Genomic DNA, 21292 nt, shown 5'->3' with positions numbered 1-21292 from the left:
ATGACATATATCAGTGTATTGGGAAAAGAGAGGCAAGCTAATAAAATAGTTCAAACTTTACTCAATGTATTTTCAATCACTATTAACTGTGCAACTCCTTCCATCACTGCACTTATATAGTTTTTAAATCAAAAAGTGTGGAAAAATGCAGCAATTGATATGATGTTATTGATTGATTATAGAAGGAAAAACTATCAGTGAATCAGAGGGTATAAGTAGGATTACATGAACACAGCAAAAGGCACAGCCTATTCCAGGGGCAAAAATATTTATTTTAATTGCTTGTTGTAACCACAGCCTATTCCAGGGGTAAAAATATTTATTTTAATTGCCTGTTGTAACAGATATCCACAATGGTGCATATAATAAAAGTCTGGTTTCAAGCACATAGGCTGACCCCATTCCAAAACTTTGGTCATTTACAATCAATAATCCATGCTATCTGGGTCAAAACAAAAACTGCTATAAGTGAGACAATGTTCCTGCTGCTAATTTTAATCATTTTTGTAAATTTAATAATCAAACTGCACTTTCATGTAAAATAGTAATTACATCCCCTGATTCCCTGTAAACTGATCTATAATCACAATCAATAACAATGAATTTGGGCCAAACCATGGTGGTGAAAAGGTAAAACAAGAACCAATATACCAGTGCTATGGCCAAATAGGTTGATAAAAACAATTTGTGTAATGTTATCAGTAAGACTGCCATGGCCCAGTTAACAGCTTGATAACTATTGCGTTTTGGAATTTCAGGAAGTGCTCATGATCAATTTAGATCTATAGTTCCGACATTTCTGCAGAAGTATAAAAGACCAGTGAATGCAATGAAAATGCAAATGGACATAGATGTTCCTCTTTTTAACTTATACAAAAGATGTCAAAAGAGGGCGCTTTATCAAAGAAAATACCACAGGTGATATCATGCATAATTAATGTGGAACAGGGCACTGCTTGTCACTGTTGCTCTATTTGGATGCCAATAAAACCCTTTACTGACTTACTGGTTCATCATTTGCCTATGATGCTTGAATCTATAAATGTCTTAAAGACAATGTACTGGAAGGTGTCAAATTTACATCCTTTGAAAAGTACTCTACCTAAACTGTACACTATAACACAAAATGGACGGAATGTTAGAAAATTTTTCGTAAGATTTTTTTGTTCTTCATTGTGCTGTTATATATTATATTGGCATTGAGTAAAACTATGACTGTGATTGCAGCTATTCACATCTAAAATTTGTAGAAGATTGTAGTAGCAGGTACAAGAGTTTAAATGTATAGTGGACAATATCATTATAACAGTTCTTGCAATAATACAAAAAGTTATTATCATACAGTTACTGTCATCAGATGAGACTGACTCACATGATACAGGAAAAAAAGTCATACAGCATGGTTGGGAGATCCAGCCCTGTGTCACATGCAATAATATACACCTCTGATGTAGTTGAGTTTGCTGCACATCATTTCTAAGTATAAACAATCAATGTGTTGGTTGTGTATTTACTGTACATTCAGGGCTTCAAAACATTACGCAGACACAAATCCTGCTGAATTCAATTACATTTCAGTGCCATTGTACATTAAATATACAAGACTAGTGACAATCAACACTGTCTCCATGTTTCAAAATTATTCAACCATCAGTAGAAGTTTAATGGCGGTTAAGAAATGGAATGATTCACAGCAACAACTATTGACTCTGCTGTGGTTTCATTCTATGCAATGGTTCTGATATACAGGTGTTTATTTCGCTTAAAAACATCACTAACACAGATAGCAAGGGCAAAAATCACAATATATTATCTACCCATGGAATGGTGCTTATCACAGTAATATTGATGATACAATTACCATTTGGCTCAGCTACCAGCAATGTTACAATCATGAGCGCAATTCCTTGATCTTGCCCTGGCTATCATGGGAAATAGTATTTAATATATAACAAATACCTTCACAAAAATATCAAATGCATTGACATTTTTGCAAATGTACACATCAAATGTACTGGAAAGGCAATATTTTCAACTATTAAAATCACACACACTAGAACTTTCACACGCACAAAAGTACATAGACACTATCTTGGTGCTGGTGTGCCATTGTCAGAATCAAAACTGACTCTGGATAAATTTGCATTTGTCTGTCGAGGACTAAATATATCATTGTTGATTAGTGACTGGCTTCGTATCTCTTGCAATTCATCTTCTCTAATTTGATGATCAGCTTGGTATCTCTGGAGACGTGCTCTCGATTCTTGAATTAGTTTAGTTGATACTCTGAAGACATCTGAAATATAGAAGGAACAAATGCATGAATGATCCACTCTTACCACAACACTTCACAAACTTAAACTTGAACATAGCGGCTTGGTCTGGTAACACAGATGACATATGTGAAATAAATTTTGACAACAAAAAGATGTATCTAAAACATAGCATGAAAAGAAAATATTCATGGAAATAGCATATTTTCTCAAAAGGACCATTGCTGCTTGAATAAGTTAAGCATATGAAAATTTCCAAAATTATTATACATCACATCTTTGATGTTGTGAAAAAGTTAGGGTTGTTTTATGTATGAAGAGACTACAGGTTATCTTTTGCACTCTGCTAATACTATGGTAAATACACAGTAGTTGGACAAATGCCATTGAAATTATTATATTTACATGTATGTAATAGGGTTATGTTAGCTTTTTAATCATGACACTTACAACTCAGCAAACATCCCCCCCAAAGTAAATGACATTCACATATGACAACTTTCACAGTAAGTTGATCCATTGACAACAAAAATTGTACTGAGTCATCTCTGTTACAGCCTACCCTCTGCCTTACATATGAAATAAGCAAGAAAACAACAGCAAGCAGTCCCCATAATGGAACTAATGTATCAGCTAATGCAGGATTATTGGAACTTAACAAACAAGTCATTGTTGGAGAAACAGTCCCCACTTGTTTATGAGTACTTTGACTACAAGTTCTCAAAGAGGACAGAGTTCTGTTCACTAATTGCGATACAGATGGGGCTTAATAGCCGCGAATGAGTTTGTAGTAGTACAGTAATGGTTCAACTATTGAATTGAACAAGACATAACTGAAGACAGTATTGATGGCAAATTATGCAATGGTAATGGCAGTGACAGCCATACAAAACTAAATACCTCAGTGGAATTGGGTGGTTCAACCTGCCACATATAATCATGTATGAAAGTTATTTTTAAAATTAAAACCCCAGGAAAAGCAGCATCTGGTAACTTGCTGTTAATATACAAAGATAACATTGCACCTATATAAGCTTGGTGTCACGGACAGCAGAGCAAAAGAAAAAGTAGCCATGCATTTGTGGGACAACAAAGTTGCATAGAGTTTGTGCAAGGTACCTATGTACCAAATATCAATGCAATCTTGCTTGAGGTTTGAGTTGTAGCGTTTTAACAGAGATGGCCTTTTTAACCTCATTTGAATGTTTTTGATACAAACGTTTGTTTGAACAATTTCACATTTCCAGCCTGTAATGCATCAACACATCAAATATTGAGACAGTAGCAAGCTAATGTGAAGTGACTCTGGGTGAAAAATATGTGCCTTTTGATGGCCAATGGGCTGTGGGCTAGAGGGGTTCCACGTGCACCACCCACAGGATAACAAACCTGTATTTTTCAGAAGCCTTGGGATCCTTAGAATATGAAATGGAATTTCAACAGAAAAAATATAGGGATGGAATAGCTGTTATGGTCATGTTTTGAAGGGTACCGCAAAATCACGATTTTCCAAGCCAAATGCATTTTCGTCAAATCTGTCTTCTTGTAAGTCATGTGCTGAGCTCATTTTTTAACATAACCTCACTTGTTTGGTATCATTAGAAAGGTAATTTATTCTTCTTTAAGATGACATATTGTACTATGCAATATCTTCTACAGTTTTTGTGAAATATGACCAAAACTTACCCCATACCCCAAAATTTAACATTGAAAATTACAGTAAATCTCAAATTCTACCAATTTTTTAGCTAGACATAATAAAAAATGCAATGCTTTGTCTGAAATCTGTTTTATTTGATACAGGGACATGTCAGAAATATGAAATAGACTTTTAACAGAAAAAATATTTGGAATCTACAGCTGTAACAGTCATATTTTGAAGGGTACCGCAAAATAACAGTGTTGCAGATTTGCATGCAGTTTTGTTAAAACTGTCTTCTTATAAGTTATCTGCTGAGCTTGTTTTTGAATATAACCTGGCTTGTTATGTATCATTAGAAAGATAATTTACTAATCTTTAGAATGACATATTGTAACATGCAATATCTTCTATAGTTTTCATGATATATAACCAAAACGTACCCCATACCCCAAAGTTTACATTGAAAATTGCAGTCAAAGCTAAAACCAAATTCTACAATTTTTTTAGCTTGACACAAAAAATCTGGCCGTTTTTGCTATTAAATCTGTTTTATTTGGTACAGGGACATGTCAGAAATATGAAATAGACTTTAAACAGAAAAAATATTGGGAATCTACAGCTGTAACAGTCATATTTTGAAGGGTACCGCAAAATCACAGTGTTGCAGATTTGCATGCATTTTTGTTAAATTTGTCTTCTTATAAGTTATCTGCTGAGCTTGTTTTTGAATATAACCTGGCTTGTTAGGTATCATTAGAAAGATAATTCACTAATCTTTGAAATGACATATTGTAACATGCAATATCTTCTATAATTTTCATGCTATATAACCAAAACTTACCAATACCCACAAATTTCTCAAACAGTATAGGCAAGTCATACACAAAGTGTTCATGAGACGTCGATCTTATATGCAGGTCAATGTCCTTGTATCAACTTTCATAAAATCGGTGAAGACATGTCTGAGTTATGGCTCCAGACTACAGGCGCACGACGTCTTTTAAAATCACTTGTCTGTAATTTTAATGTTGAAACACGCATTTTATTAAACTCTGTGCAAACAGAAATCGTGCGGGCAGCTATTGAGACATACAGTGAACAGTGCCCCGTGCACGGCTGTGGCCGCTCAGCTCTACTGTTAACGTTACTAACTTTATACAAAAAGCGAATTTCAAAATCACTTGTCTACAATTTTAATGTTGAAACATGCATTTTATTGATAACTGTGAGAACAGAAATCATGCAGGCAGCTTTTGAGACTTACAGTGAGCAGCGCCCAGAACACAGCTGTGGCCGCTCGGCTGTCTTGTACACATTAGTCATTACTCTAAAGGTACGAAAGTATTTGGAAAATAATTTTTAAATTAGACAAAATTAACGGTTATTGGCCATCCTTGAGATTCAAACTTCAACTTAATCAAGTGAATACTTACAAAAATCGATCGATCGGCTTCCTAACTTGTAAATTCAACATCGGCCCTATCTATGGCTGATAATTAGCGCAATGTTTTTTTACAGACAAGTCCCGTGCCAGCGCCATTTCCAAAGTGTGCAGCTTGAAGTTGACGCATGCACATACTTTCCTTTTAAACCAATACGTCTTTGTTATTCGTACTGAGGAATAGCCTTCAAAATGGCGGTGTCACGGGAGTTGTCTGGAGGTAAAATTTAGCGACTTATCAGCAATTACATGGCCCGGTGCAGTTTTTGTGTTTCAAGAACCCAGTTGATCGATTAAGTACCACGCATGCGACAACACAGAGAAGTTTGAATCCCAAGGGTTGCCAACAACGTTTTATTTTACGGATTTTATTTACATTATTTTCCTAATACTTTCGTACCTATAGAGTAATGTGTACAAGACAGCCGAGCGGCCACAGCCGTGTTCTGGGCGCTGCTCTCAGCATATCTCAAAAGCTGTCCGCATGATTTCTGTTTGCACAGTTATTTATAAAATGCATGTTTCACCATTCAATTACAGACAAGTGGTTTTAAAATTCGCCGAGTGTATAAGTAACAGCAGAGCTAAACGGCCACAGCCGTGCACTGCACTGTAGTGTAGTGATGGGCACTGTTCACTGTATGCCTCAAAATCTGGCCGCACGATTTCCGTTTGCACATTTGTTAATAAAATGCATGTTTCAACATTAAAAATTCAGATAATTGATTTCAAAATTCGTCGTGCGCCTATGGCCGCCATGCCGCCATTTTGGATTGTATCATGAAACAAATCGACATGCATATGTATGATATAGCCTATATATAGGTCAATGTTCTTGTACCAATTTTGAAAGAAATCAGTACACACATGTCTGAGAAATGCTTGATGACAGACGCGCATGCACACATACATGAACGGACATGACCAAACCCACTAGTCCCCGCAGACTACATCCGTTGGAACTAACACTCATATCTTACCTTCTATGGTATCGTCATCTCTGTGTTTTGTCCTTTCCTTATCAAGACCAGCTTCCCAATCTCCATCATCTAAAACTGTCTCCTCCTCACTATCGTCCTCCTCCCCCTCACTGTCTGATACCAGACAACCTGCATCCCTTCTTTCATGCTTGGTAACATTTACTCCATCAAGCTGCTGTAGTTTCAGTAAACTTTGAATAATTCTCCTTCTGTGACCAGTGAAAGAGATAATTTACAGATAAAAACAGTGGTAGCAAATTCAGTAAACCAAAAAAAAACATTTTCCTTATATAGGTACGGGTAATTGTCAAGATGAGCTTTTGAGAAAGTTGATTTAATCACATGAACACAAAGTGTGATAGAATATTAGAAACATTGAGATGTCTACATTTATTGTGTTTATTCATGCCTAAGATATCATATGATTTATCATATGGTAATCAACCAGTGTTTTGGTATATTGTACAGTAATTTCATATACATGGGAGGTAATGTTTTAGTACTGTGGTATGACATGTTCAACTGACAGTATAGGTACAAGTATTGATTTTTATACCTAAATCAGTAAATGTGAGGAAAAGTTTAACGCAAAGCACAATTTAGCTATGGTATTAAGTGTATGTAATCAAAACACGTTTATTGTAATACGTAAAGCATTATTGTTAAAAGAGGCTGGAACTTTGAGCCTCATAACAAAAGGCAACATTGAAGACTATGACACTCACGTACTGTTGCAAATTGTAGGATTTAATTTATGACTTCTAAAGACACACAGTAACTTGCTGTTTCTCACCTGTATCCAGGTAATTGGGTACATGGGTTTTCTTTCATGTTCAGAATGATTAGTTGTTGGGGTAATTCTCCTGGAAATAATAATAGTAATAATAATAATCATCATCATTATACAGGAGATAACGAGCCTGATCTTCAATCAGGTGACAAACTGCAATGAAAGAAAGCGTGACAAATAAGCAGATTAAAAAAAACCCTGACAATATCGATTGTATTTACTTTATTAGTGTGATATGCTGAACACTAAGTATGACACTAAGTATAAAAGATGAAAAGTATTAATCAGACATTGTCACTTTATTTTGCGGCATTAGTCATAATTGTAGTGTACACAAACTAAAAGGGTCAGGGGGGGGAGCTTTTGTTCAAATGTATGCTACCCTTTAACCCCAGTGACCTTCAAGGTCACCAGTGGCATGGCATATGCAAACTTAAATCTGTGTCCATAATCTTCACTAGTCTTAGCAATATTTTTCTTAAATTAATTATGTAATCATGCACACAAAAGAAAAAAATGAAACCATAGCTCAACACAAGGGGAAGCTACTCTTAAAATCCTCTGCTCCAATAGATGACTATGGGTCAATCTATCTTACAACCAGCTAAGACTGCCATAGCACTTCACAATAGTTGTAGCAATCAACACTGGGTAGGCACTGTCCAGGCAATACTGAGATGTATAAAGTACAAAAAAACTATGTACTGTGTCAAGAAATCATAATTAACAGGTTTAAAACTTACCAGGGTCAAAGTCGTCTATCTTGTTTTCTGAAAGATCTAAGAATTTGAGTTCTGCCACATTTGTCAAGTTTTCGACCCTTCTGATTTGATTTCCAGCTAAGGTTAGAAACCTTAGGTGATGAAGACTTTCCATATTCTCGATTCTTCTAATGTTATTCTGGGATATAAAACAACAGCCTATATTATGTGTTTATTAAAATCCATACATTATTATGAACTTTCATACATGTCTTCACTCCAAAGAAATTCAGTTCCATGCTGATAAGTATTGACATCTCAAACATGTTTGCATAAAACAATGACAAATAAACAGAAGATAAATAAATGTAGATAAATTCAGTAAAATTTCATCATACACAATGGTAAAATACATGTAGTACTTACACACTGTAAATACAGATTTGTAACTGGTCCAAGCATTTCTAAGTTATCAATCTCTGATATGCCCTCTCTATCCAGTCTGACATGGGTTATCTTCATCAAACTTTCAATTCTGTTAAAGACAATACAACATTGACAACAGAAACTGAATCAATAAAAACATAGTGGGAATTTTAATCTTTTACATCTATGCAGACTGATCCTTAATGGTATGTTTTCTCAAGCAATAGTCATAACTGAGATGAAATCAATCAAGTATCTAAGCTAGGAAATGCCCAATTAAATGATTTGGTCTTGCAAAGGTAATTTTATCACTTAAAATTTCTCAGGGTCTAAGGTTAAAACAATGAAACTCTGTAAAAAACACATATTCTGTAAATCATGCTGTGAACATTATAAGTAAAAAGTATAAGTAAGAATTAGACAGATCTGTACCATCCACAGAAAACCCACATAGAGTCAAACAAAGTGCATTGCCAGGTTTCAAACTCAACCACTAGAAACTTGGACAACACAGAAGCAAGAGATTGAGCTTGCATGTAAAAAGTTAGATTTGTGAAATGAGACATACATCCTACGTTGACTGCTCAAAGTACTTACAATGCATCTTGAGTTCCATCTACAACACCAGGAGGCAAGTTTCTCCTCGCTATCAATGCTGCTGAAATCCGAGTTGACTTCTTCATTTTCAAGGTCTCAGCTGAGCCTGAAAGAGGAACACAGAACAATAATTATAACAAGATGTTCTTCTTTAAATAGTCGTGTCTTGTTCCGATGATTCCTTTGTGCAAATTACTGCAAAGTTGATGAAAGCTTATAACATGTAATTTTGAAATGACTTTTTTCATCTCTTTCTTGCAAAGTTTTACAATCTTGAAATTCTTTTGTTTTGCAATTCATTTTATGCCAATGTCACCTATGTGTACACGACTAAATAAATAAATAAATTTGATGCAATTTCTGTTAAAACATATTTTTTTACTTCCATGGCTGAATCAAGTTCTCAGTTTGGTAGTGCTGCATTGAAGGGCTGTATGTTACCCGTTACGCCTGGAGGTAGGGTGACAGGACGAGAGGCCCTCCTATTCCCTACAATGGGGCTGACACGAGTTTCCTGAGAGTGAATGCTCGAAATCGAAGGCTTAAAGGGGGACCCAGGTAGTGATAAATTGTACAAATTCACCTAAAGTATGCAGCAGTTGTGCACATTTATGTCTGTGAACAAGGTAATGATGTGAAAATCTTGAAGTTTATGAACACATTTTGTCAACAAACGTCAGAGGGGACACCATCTTGGGAAGTCGTCTACTCACACTCGAACGGTCGCTATGAACGATCGCGTGAATTGAAACAGTTGCATTACACAGTCAGGGCTCGAAATTAGCGGTAGTCCCGCGTCCACAGACTACCAACTTTTGCCTGGGGCTACCAAAGTCCATGAAATGGTAGCCCGCACGGACTACCAAAGCCTAGAACATGAAATTACTTAGGTACCGTTCAGTTTTTACGGCCGGGGGGGCCCGGCAAAATCCAGGGGGGGGTCATCATAATTTTGGAATCCGCAAAGGGGAGTCATCGCTTTTTTCACTGGTAGGAAAGGGGGGGTCACCACATTTTCAAAAACATAATACCAACAATTAAGTTCACTTTATGCCATGGCCATGATCGACCCTCTTTACCGGCGGGCCGCCTTCGGCGGCCCACTACAATAAATATACCGGTACATTATGTATTACCCATGACCCCTTAACGGGCAGACGCCTTTGGCGGCCCACTCCAATTAGATTTACTTCATGCAATGGCCATGATTGACCCTCTTTACCGGCGGGCCGCCTGCGGCGGCCCACTACAATAAATTGACTTTATGTAATACCCCACGGCAATCTTACCGTAAAATTCCCAATTGAAGCCGCGGCTTGTATTAGAAACATTTTTGAGGGACCCCTGGGATCACGCACTGAATAATGGTAATGGCCGCGCACCTTCAGCGGCCCTGTCCAGTAAAGTCTACTTTATGCAATAGCCATGATCGACCCTCTTTACCGGCGTGCCAACTTTGGTGGCCCACTAGAATAAAGTTGACTTTTAATACATAATGGCCCATGACCCTCTTAACCGGAGGGCTGCCTTTGGCGAACCACTCCAGTAAAGTTTACTTTATACAATGTCCATGGACATGAGTTGTCTATGGAAATGAAGTTAAAAATTGCCTTACAGTCGTCCTAATTAACAGACGTTTCAATGGATGTGGCTGAGAAGTTTGTGCACTGGCATCGAATAAAGAGCGCCGCGTACCGGAGTTCAAATCCAAACCATGCGGGTAAATTTGACATATGGGTTTTGGTTATTTTTCGGGGGGGGGGGGGGGGGGGGGGGGGGGGGGGGGGGGGGGGGGGGGGGGGGGGGGGGGGGGGGGGGGGGGGGGGGGGGGGGGGGGGGGTCATCAATTTTTTTCGTCTGACAAAGGGGGGGTCATCTTTTTTTCACAAAAAATGCAGGGGGGGTCTATATTTTTTTGAACACCGGCGACAAGATTTTGCCGGCCCCCCCCCCCCAGGCCGTAAAAACTGAACGCTCCCTTAGTGGGCGGCATGATATTGATCGATGTGAGATGACCGACGATCATACAGTCAACCCAGCTGTACACAGAAAGACCAGACTATGACTTTGTTATGCAAATTGAAAGGCGATAGTGCAGTCGAATTTGTTGCGATAAACTTTCAATAAAATATCATTATCTGAACTGATGTACTTGGATGACAGACTCGGGAAATGATAGCTAATGAAAATTCATTTTCATAGTTATTTAATCATAATACTGCAAAGGAAAAAGAAAACTGTCGGACCATCAACAAATTATACTTTCCGAAGTGTACGAGATCATCCCATGATAGTGTACTATGGTGGAGAAATATAGCCAAACTGCCATGAAAGTAAGATTAACATAACTGTGCCAAGTTGTCGTCCTGAAATTCATAGCCAATCTATTTTTACGTTTACACGTGCTGAGTGAAAAGTTGTTGTCATGGCAAACATCAAAATTTGTATATAAGCTCTGCGTATGTGTGAGTAGGTCGTCAAACTTTGAGGCGTCACCGTTGTCCACTTCACATGCTATAAAGGCTATGATCTGCAGATATTGATGTCAAATGACTAGAAAATTCAATAGAATCATGAAAAATAAATCTTTCATTGTAAGATATAAATAAAAATATCCTTTAAAGAAAACTCTTCATTCTTGCATGGGCTACCAGACCTTCTCACTGGGCTACCAACTTCAGAAAATGGTAGCCCAATGGGACTACCAGGGAAAAAGTTAATTTCGAGCCCTGACAGTGAATGTTGTGAAGACTAGGAAGTCAAGATGAGTGCAAAAATTTCCTAAAAAGGTCTTTTTTCTTCCGAGAAACTGCTGACGAAATTTTTACTTTGAAACGGCTATGACTTTTGGCATCATTTTCCAAGAAGGGAAGGAATGGCCATGCGGGCAAATACTGTACCTTACATATTTTTCTACTTGTTTTGTGCTCTGAAAAGGCTCAGCTATGCAGCGCAAATTAGCATCTACGGTTTTCCTAAAGCAGGAAGTAAGGTTCGCAATAGACTAGTGCCATACTTGAACAATGTGCTTTTTCACCCGTGCGCACCTGTCTCTGCCCAGAAACAATGGCTTGTAGCCATGATACTAGAAACACAAAGGTCAGCATGAGGACAATCTTCCATTTTCTTTCATGGACTTATCAACCTATACAATATTCTCACAGAAATGATTGAGATACTATCAATGCACCTTTTACCTGACTCATTATTGTAAAGTTAGTCATCTTTGAGCCATTTTAACAATATTTGATCCGATTTTTGGTCACACTGTCTCATTATTCCTCATTACAATATTCTCAGGGAAAGAATTTCAGAACTTAGATTTTCCAGAGGCTGCCAAATTGTGATCATGCCAATTAGCCAAATTATTTTTTCAGATTTGGACTTTGTACCAACATTTTCAACTGGTGTCATCAAGGTTAGGGCAAAAAATTCCAGTTTTAAAAATCGTCCGGTCACCCTACTGGAGGCGTAGCCGGGTATACCGGTAACGAATATATGGAGCCCGAGCCAAGCCATGCAGCGCTATCTCTATGGCAACTATTTTAAAGACCCTGTCGTCGCTGCTTTGCCTCAGTGACTTTGGTTTGATATTGAATGATCTTCGACTTGCATACATCTCACGTTCTCTTTGAACACTGTACCTACACATGTATCGCACGCGCTCAGGTCCGTCTCTGTACGTGTAATTATCTTTACGTTTATACTTTCACCGCGAAGGTTGTGAGCGGCACACTGTCAGTCACTGCCACACAGGCGTTATGTGAACCAGGTAGTTTGTAAAAGTGTAGTTTATGCTACGCTACGACGTTCTGATACGTAGCCTTACCATATGTGGTAAGGCTACATATCAATACGTCCGAACGTAGCATAAACTCACAGCATAAACTACACTTTTACAAACTACCCGGTCCACATAACGCCTGTGCACTGCCATACCACGACGAGTACGGGCGCTATCCGTTCTGCCGACTTTCCCCACTGACTGAACGTGAACACGCGAACTTGTTGTGGTACTCACCATCAGCTCTTTCGTTGTACTGGTCATATTCCATAACAAATTGTACACCAGTCGACTTTACTAACCGATCATGAGTTATGAAGCCATTACAGCACAACTGCAACGTTAATTAACTGATAAGTGAAGCTCGTGTGTGCACGGCAGTAGTATGTAGTATGTTTACATTATTCACTGAAGTGAAGATCACGCGATTCACGAGTCCCATGGACGGGACCCGCTGCCTTTGCGAGATTTCAGTACAAACGATATACTGAGCGCGCATGCTGAGAGAGTCAGTATTAGCAGATTAGGGTGGAAATAAGTCATTCTAGTTTGGAGGCGATTGTAAGGAAGGTCGCCTGCCATGAAAACTTCTGTCTGATTTTGAATCCGATTTGTGAAAAAGATTCCTGAACCTTTACCTTCGACCCCTGAGGTCAGTTAGTCATGCTGCGATGACGTCACGTTTCGCGTGCAAATCGTCTGATCTTCTTCTGCTCTCAGTCCGTGGTCGCGCCGGGGGACTTACTGTTGATGATCACAAGCGTTTCAGTCTTGCGACCTATGGGCGTACGAATACGAAGGAGACAACTTTCCCACGCAACGTTGCCATGTACATTAGTTATGTGAAACATTTACTTTTGTTGGAAAATGCGGCGTTAAAGTAGTCAACGCCATCGGAATTGCACAGCACAGCAAGGTAGGTTCAGTGGCGATACTGTGTTCATATTGTTGTGCTCGTGACTGAAAGTAGCTACCTCCATCTCCATGTTTCGATATACTAGGAACATCTTTGTCTTTTGTTTTTAATGTTTCATCTGAATATTTCATTTTCTTAATTTTTAGTCTTCGGTGCCGTAATGTAAACATTAAATTCAGGCACCAGTGCCGTGATCGTAATACACGTGATGATAGTTGCAATCGCATTTACATGCACTGTGCATTATCTGCCATCTGGACTGTGAGTGCCACGATACGTGATCTCAAAACGTAACAACGTGACCATGTTTACACTTTGAACATATCACAATTGTCATTTGACATACAGTGAGCACGAATCTTTCAGATTCATTCTCAGATTGACTTTAGCTTTTGTATATAATCCATTTACATGTCACTTGATTATGAACGAAACATTAAAACAATCGTAGAAATATGCTGTGGTAAAATTTCTGAACGATAGCCCCAGGCAGCACCGGACCCGCGCTTTGCATATGCACTGTAAAGGGACCGTGGCATATAAAATAGCCTATCAAATTTTTGTTAGAGACTGTTTGCTTTTTTTTCTAAGAGATAACCGACACATGTATGCACCCCTAAGTAAACTCTCGCAAGGGTCTAAGCTTGCACTCATATCCCATGTACACAGGCGCGTGGAGTCGTCAATTGTCATCTTTTAGGTAACTCGTCACCACATGGTGTTGACTGTCTGTCTACACACTGCAGCTGCACTGAACACTCCAGGCGTCTATGGGTAGGTATGGCTACATAAAATGAGATTTGGTCCAGGGATAGGGTTCCAAAATAGCAATGAACCACTAGGCGAGTGCTATATGGAGCAAATTGTACCAAAGAAGTTATTTTACCAATTTGCACTTGCTATTTATCATATCTTTGTGATGATAAATGTATGCAATACATTTCTATATTCAAAGTCAAACAGTGATTCCAATTTTGTAAGTTAATAAATTCTATGGTCTAGTACAATAAATTTTTATTTGAAAAGTGTAGAAGATAGTTTTTTTGTTATAAAAAGATACAACTTAAGGTTCCAATCCAAGACAAGCAATTGACCTTTTTAATCTAACAATTTTCTTGTGGTTTAGAAGCTCAGAATCCCTGTAAATTATACATTTTCTGAAAGTCTAGATATAGGGGAACATTTTGGTAACCACAGTGTCACCATTGTTTACATAACTATCACATGAAAGGTAATTTGCTTCAAGAGAATTTTAGTTCCTTTAGTTTATGATTCAGAAGTATAATGTTAGTTACAAATCTACAAATGAGGAAGAAATGAGATTGAAATGTTACTAAAAGCTTGAAAGTATTCCACAAAGAAAGTGTACATCAGCAATAACATAGTCATTAATTGTTATATAGTCATGTTTAACTTTATATACCATTATTATTATATACCTGTGCCTGTAACGTATGGAGGTTTGTCCGTTGTACGGTAAATTGTGGTAACAGAGGATGCAGAGTCCAATAACTTGGACAAGGAGTACAATATAGGTCTTATTGGATGCTATTTGACCTTTGACGTCACAACACCTGTACACCAACATTGGGAAAAATAAGGGATTTTATGTTTTTTACAAAAACTTTATGTCTAAACATTCAGTACGTTATGGAGTGAAACCTGTGAATTTGAGTAACATTGTGCTGCTGAACTACAATTTCTGCCATGTGCAATGTGCTGCGCGGGTGACGTGCATTTAGCGATGCTGAACACGTTCCCAATTTGCTTGCCATCCAGCGATGCTGTGCTCGACTGGCATCCTCAAAATGCCATAATGTCAACTTTGCTGGTGAAATTTGACTTAAAAGGTGTATGGAAATACACTGTAAGGTTATTCACAAAATACTGGGATTTATGTCCTCGTACATCGTACGCTTCAGCATCGGCCTCGACACCATGTGTATCTGACAATACCACTGCTGCACAATGTACTGGGACATAAATCCTGGTATTTCGTATATAACCTTATTTTGAACCACAAGGCTTTCTGATTTCATGGTGTATAGATCAATTGAATGTGGTATGGCCAATTTATTAATGTACACCAATAATCTGAGTTTCCTATCTTCAAGAGATAATTTGTCATTTTTATGTCAGAAGCTATGAAACATATTATTCACCTCTATTTTGTCATTATTAGTACAAATGAAATTGCAACATTGATATAAAATTAATAATGACAGAAACCTTGATTAAATAATGAACAAGCTTGCCGCCAAGAAACTAAATTTTTCTGATAATATTTGCTCCGTATTTTTGATGATATGAATACAAAATTTAACATACATTTCTACATCCTGCCACCTACGCTTCCCCTTTCATAAGTCCAAACAGAGCATTAATGGATGGAGCAATGAGTGGTTGTAAAAGGCCTTATGTGTAGGAGGCATTTCATTAGAAAGGCAAGCATCAATCTGTGGAATTTTACCTTCCATGTTTGAATTTTATGTCAATCACCATTTTTATAGAAAATGTACCGGTATACATGTAGGTTGATTAGATATATGTTCTTGTTGTACAAGATGACAGCAAAGAGGATTAGTACTCCTTACTCTGAACATAGCAACAATGGGTGAAACACCATGTTTCCAACATATTTCCCTCAAAATTTTTGCAATGTAATACCAGTCCTATAATCTTCATCTTGACCAGAAACTTATAACCCACTTAATGGATGAACAATACTCAGTTGCCTTCCAAAGAAAGAACTAGACATATAAATATGGTATTTTTCAATGTTTTTGCCACAGTGAAATGTATTCAAACATGAATTATGTACAAAAAGGTAAGATGCAAGCTTTTATCTTTTTGGGGGAGCAGAGGATTTTTTTTCCAGTATAGCAGTGTTATCCTGATATAAATTTTGTTGCATTAAAATGCAACACATCAAATGTTGTGAAAGATTTTAAACAATATCCACCAACACTGCCAATACCAAGACACTAATGCTAAACCCAAATGCACACAGAACGGTATCCGATTTATTAATCCAAGTTCAGATTTACTGAAAGTATAATCATTCATACAATCATATATGCAGGTATATTTTTAAATGTTCCAAGATTAGCAGACAGTAACTGATAACCATGACAACACTGTTTCTTGGACATCTCAGCCAACAATCAACAACACCTATTGTTATAATTTATACACCGTCTAAAAACGTAATTTCAAGTTTGCCTCCGCCATGGTTTGCAATGACTCTGAAGCAGCTTGAACATTGTGTCAAGTAAAGTAATTGTTGTAGATTACCCAGATACAGTCACAAATAGAGTGGCACCATGGATAGCTGTGTGGAACATAAAGTGAAATAGAATTCAGTATTCTTACGAGTCAATGCTGTTCCAGAATTTGAAAATTACATTTTATTGTTGCATGTAGAGTACAAAAATATCCTTCACTCAAATGATGTAAAACTTTGAATTACATAGAAGGTTGATCATTGCACAATTGTTTTTTTTTTTATCAAAAACTTTGTGTCCAGGAGTCACATGCTTTATGATCATAAACTCTTACTATTTTTCAAGTGACCACAAAACACAGCAAAGAATCAGTTAGTAAAATGTGCATAATTTTTCTGGTTGGAGATGTATGTGAATAATTTATGCTGACTATACCTAAAACTTCTCAGAAATCATAGCACACCAAACAATTATGCAGGAATATCATAGACAACGTTTACGTAAAATTTTAAATTTCAAATTTTACACCAAGTATTTCTGACAGGCATCCAAGCGTTTGTACCATCCAAGGAATGGTTTAGTGCAAGTATATCTTCAATTTTAATTTTATTTAAGGTACCTATTTTATCACAACACAGTTTGTGATCATGGTTCTCTGGTGATATGGTGTATAGTATACTTATTTTTGTGAAAACTGAGTGAACAATATTAACATGATTTGTTTTTTAAATGATTTGAACCACACAATCTTTTTAATGAGAAGAAGTTTGGGTCAAAGACGTGTACTGTAGCTTGTCATCTAGTTGATTGTCAGCCATTGCATTAATAAGATTATTTCCTTAACAGCCAAAGTCCTCAATTCCATAGGTTGTGAGAAAACACATTAGAGTAATGTAATTCACATCTTTTCAGACCAGCATCTCATTGTGTTAGGGTATACAAAAAACTTATTATTTCAAACTTAGTCTGTTAAATGTTCTTATTCACGCAGCATATGATCACTTATTTATAAGACAAAAAAAAATTTATCCTCCATAAACCTACTGCAAGTAATAATTTTATCACATTGTTCATTGCATAAACTAGCTAATGGTAAGAAGCAGCCATAATTTTCACGAGAAACAGCCAAATATACCATAATGACTCTTTAAGCAATACCGTAAAGGAATCTTGAGTATCAACTGCATATGAAAACGATGTGCTAAATTTTCATACCACAACCTAAAAGGCTCAAGAGAATTTGTCAGTACTGTACAGAATCAATATGCCCAAGAGATGGTGGTACAAACAAACCTGTCTAAACAAACACTTATTGAAATATACATACCGGTATTTCTCTATGGTTTGTGCGTGTTGTTTTGTTTGTAACATGGTCAATTTGAATTCCAGGTTTAACCAATGAGTCATCACCAGAATATATGCGATGTCAACCAAACTTGTGTACGGTACTAACACCTACAGTAAATTGGACATTTTGTTCTTAACAATGCACTGTCATGATTCAACCCGATAATATGCCTTAAAGAAAACATATTTTTAGATGACTGAATGCTATCAATAACTAGTTAATTATGTCTTAATTATGTTTCTGTTAGAAAGCTTTCTTGTCATCAAAATTACTGTTCTCAATAATTTGTAATTTTGCTGTGTATCAGTTCACTAATTAAAGGTAGCTGTGTAGGTGTGTTATATTTACGTCATTTGCTGATCATCAATGCATGTATTTGCATAAGGTGTTACTGGAGTAGTGTATGTGATGATTGAAGGATGTCATTAATAAAGAATTTGACATCTTTTTCCACAGCTGGAGATTGTGAAAGTCCAGTAGTTTTAATACTTTGTGTCACCAACAAATATCTTTCATTTCATTCAGATTTCTTCTTTACATTTAAAACTTTCAGACGCCAGACCAAAACCATTGTTTTGTATGGCTTCAAATTTTGTGTTCTACAGATAAATTTTCATGTCTGTTTCGTATGTTTAGAAAAACCAATTATACATGTACATAATAACTGTGACATTTCACTAAAAGGTATGAAAAAAGTTGCCTCCCTATACAGTCCAGGTTCTGTCAAAATTACTGACTAACATGAACCCCACTTTGCTCAGTATATATACTGGTTATGAATATATACCGGTAATGTAAATTAACAAACCTAATGTGAATCTTCCTTCAACTAGGGTCTTATTTACAAGCATATTACCATGCGCTGCCTGTCGCATTTTGATAGGTCGAGCTGAACCACGTGACTGACCACAAATACACAGTAATGGTCTGTTTACATGCCCGTGAATATGAATAATAAGATTAACAACTCAAAGTATCGTAACTTTACAGCTCAAACGTAAATCATAATCAATCACAAAATAAAATGGAGCACTTGTGGGCCAAGTTGAGATAATTTTTTTTGAAAATATACCCGGATTTGCCAATATTTTACAGCGCGTGTGACAGTGGGCCGCGTATTGCTCAGATCTGGGGCCCAGTTGTCGTTCGCTCCGAAAATTTTCGCAAATTTTGACGGGTTTCTCCGGTTCGTTGATAATATAATGGAAATAACAGACTCCGCTCTGACCATTAACGTATATTTATGGGCGCGGGCTCGAGGAAAGCCTTGCCCGTTAATTTTTGGCTTTCCTCTCACCCTTGCCCCTAAATAAATGTTAATGGTCAGCGCGTCGCCCGTTATTTCTATAGCATAATGGCTGAGGGACTCCTTCATAATTAAGACCAATCAGTATTTTGTGTGTACAGCTCTATAGAACGGTGCTTTCTTCCTTCTGTGAAGTTTTCTGCTTGTAACGAACCACAGGAATGTTGCTTTTAGCTTGCTTTCAGCTATCTCCTCTTTCCATTGATCTGAGTTCTGTGACTTTTTTGGGTATTTGGAATATTGCAAATTAGGTAACTACTGATATGTTAATGCAAACTTTCTGTACATATTACGTACAGCAACACATATTACACACTACGTAAAAAACAGTGAATCATGTTGTAAACCAAATTACCTTCTGTCTATTTTGACCTTTGCTGTTATTAGAACAGTATTGACTAAAATACAAATGACCTTTACAAAATAACAATTAGCATATTTATAAGGTCAGATTGATGTATAAAGGTTTTAATGACATGATCTAAATACCATAGAGTACAGTACATGGGTTTGTAAAAATGAAATATCTTATAATTGTAGTAAGTCCATTAATGTCTTTCTCTTTCAACTAATACACATTTTGCCATTGCTTCAAGAGAAGCAGCATTTCAGTGGAGAAACATGAGTCCACTGAGGTTTTCAATCTCTAATCTGCTAACACTTTCTTCCATTCTGTAGGGCCTGTTCTCCTAGCCACTGTTAGCTGATCACCATGGGATCAACATCATCAGCATCAACTTCAGCAGTTGCCTTGGAGAATCTGTATCCAGCCATTATACAATGTTTCTTCATCATATTGGTTGGATACATCATTGGCAGAACTCGTGTCATTTCACCTACTGAATCCAAAGGCATAGGTCTCTATGTGTCCTACATTGCTCTACCTGCGTTACTCTTCAAATCTATGATTGAACTGAACTTCTCCATGGTTAATTGGGTATTCTGGTCAAGCATACTCCTCGCCAAAACAATAGTCTATATTTTAGTATTTATATTTACCATCATCCTTGACCGGCCAGTGCAGCTTGGCACTGCTGGTCTTTACAGTGTATTCAGTACTCAAAGCAATGATTTTGCCCTTGGATATCCGATAATCAAAGCTCTTTATGAAGAGACACATCCAGAGTACATCAACTATCTCTACCTTTTTGCACCAATCAATCTGCTTATCCTGAATCCCATAGCCTTTGTTTTCCTGGAAATCAACAGAAGTCGATCCATAGAAGGAAACCAGGAGGGATTCCGGAAGGTCACAGCTAATGTCATCAAGAGAATCCTCTTCAACCCAATATTATCCTTCGTGTTCATTGGGTTCATCTTTCATTTTATTTTCAATGGCAAAGTACCATTGATTCTGGAAGATATTTTACAAGTATTAAGTGACTCATACAATGCTACTGCTCTGTTTTATCTTGGCCTTGGACTTGTTGGCAAGATCCGACAGGTTGCTAGTTTTGCTCTTCTTGTACCTGCCATACTTATAGCTGCAAAATCGTAAGTACAAAGTCTTGTTATTAGTCCCCGCGGACGAAGTCCGGCGGGGACTTATAGATTGGGTTCCGTCTGTGCGTCCGTCCGTCCGTCCGTCCGTCCGTCATCAACAGTTTCTCAGACACTGCTGAACCAATTTCGTTCAAACTTGGCACAAAGGCATAGCACTATGACCTACAGATGCACGTCGATTTATTTTGTGATACGATCGAATTTGGCCGCGAGGCGGCCATTTTGTTGCGATTTTTCATGTCTTTGGACCATAACTCAGACATCCTTGAGCAGATTCTGTTCAAACTTGGCACAAAGGCATAACACTATGGCTTTCATATCCTTGTCAAATAATTTTGCAATATGATCCAATATGGGTGCG

General features: G+C 37.3%; 2 protein-coding genes across 2 annotated transcripts in view; one reads left to right on the top strand and one right to left on the bottom strand.

The window, feature by feature from the left end:
• Positions 1–251: 251 nt before the first annotated feature.
• Positions 252–13060, bottom strand: LOC139139757 (leucine-rich repeat-containing protein 46-like). Its single transcript, XM_070708655.1, has 7 exons — positions 12872–13060; positions 8851–8956; positions 8254–8362; positions 7870–8026; positions 7130–7199; positions 6337–6545; positions 252–2296 (listed from the first exon to the last, which is right to left on the bottom strand). Exons 1-7 carry the CDS (start codon positions 12903–12905, stop codon positions 2088–2090), a joined length of 894 nt encoding a protein of 297 aa, XP_070564756.1. The 5' UTR covers positions 12906–13060; the 3' UTR covers positions 252–2087.
• Positions 13061–13313: 253 nt separating this feature from the next.
• LOC139139755 (lysosomal cholesterol signaling protein-like) overlaps positions 13314–21292 on the top strand; it is a 37880-nt gene continuing 29901 nt past the window's right edge. Inside the window, exons 1-2 of the mRNA XM_070708651.1 lie at positions 13314–13550; positions 20107–20922. Of these exons, the coding sequence (XP_070564752.1) occupies positions 20141–20922 (782 nt within the window). The 5' untranslated portion in view covers positions 13314–13550; positions 20107–20140. The remainder of the gene's footprint in view (positions 13551–20106; positions 20923–21292) is intronic.

The sequence above is a fragment of the Ptychodera flava genome, chromosome 9 (genome assembly GCF_041260155.1).
Source record: "Ptychodera flava strain L36383 chromosome 9, AS_Pfla_20210202, whole genome shotgun sequence".
Taxonomy (NCBI): Eukaryota; Metazoa; Hemichordata; class Enteropneusta; family Ptychoderidae; genus Ptychodera; species Ptychodera flava.
Note: the sequence above shows the minus strand (reverse complement) of the source record. Positions and strands in the feature narration are given on the sequence as shown.

What these genes read in the sequence shown, in the direction of transcription:
- LOC139139757 (XM_070708655.1), bottom strand. Translation starts at nt 12,905, where the DNA reads ATGGAATATGACCAGTACAACGAAAGAGCTGATG. An exon ending in GTACAACGAAAGAGCTGATG is followed by an intron (nt 8,957 to 12,871) that starts GTGAGTACCACA and finishes TTCCTCTTTCAG; the next exon opens with GCTCAGCTGAGACCTTGAAA. An exon ending in AGATGACGATACCATAGAAG is followed by an intron (nt 2,297 to 6,336) that starts GTAAGATATGAG and finishes TCTATATTTCAG; the next exon opens with ATGTCTTCAGAGTATCAACT.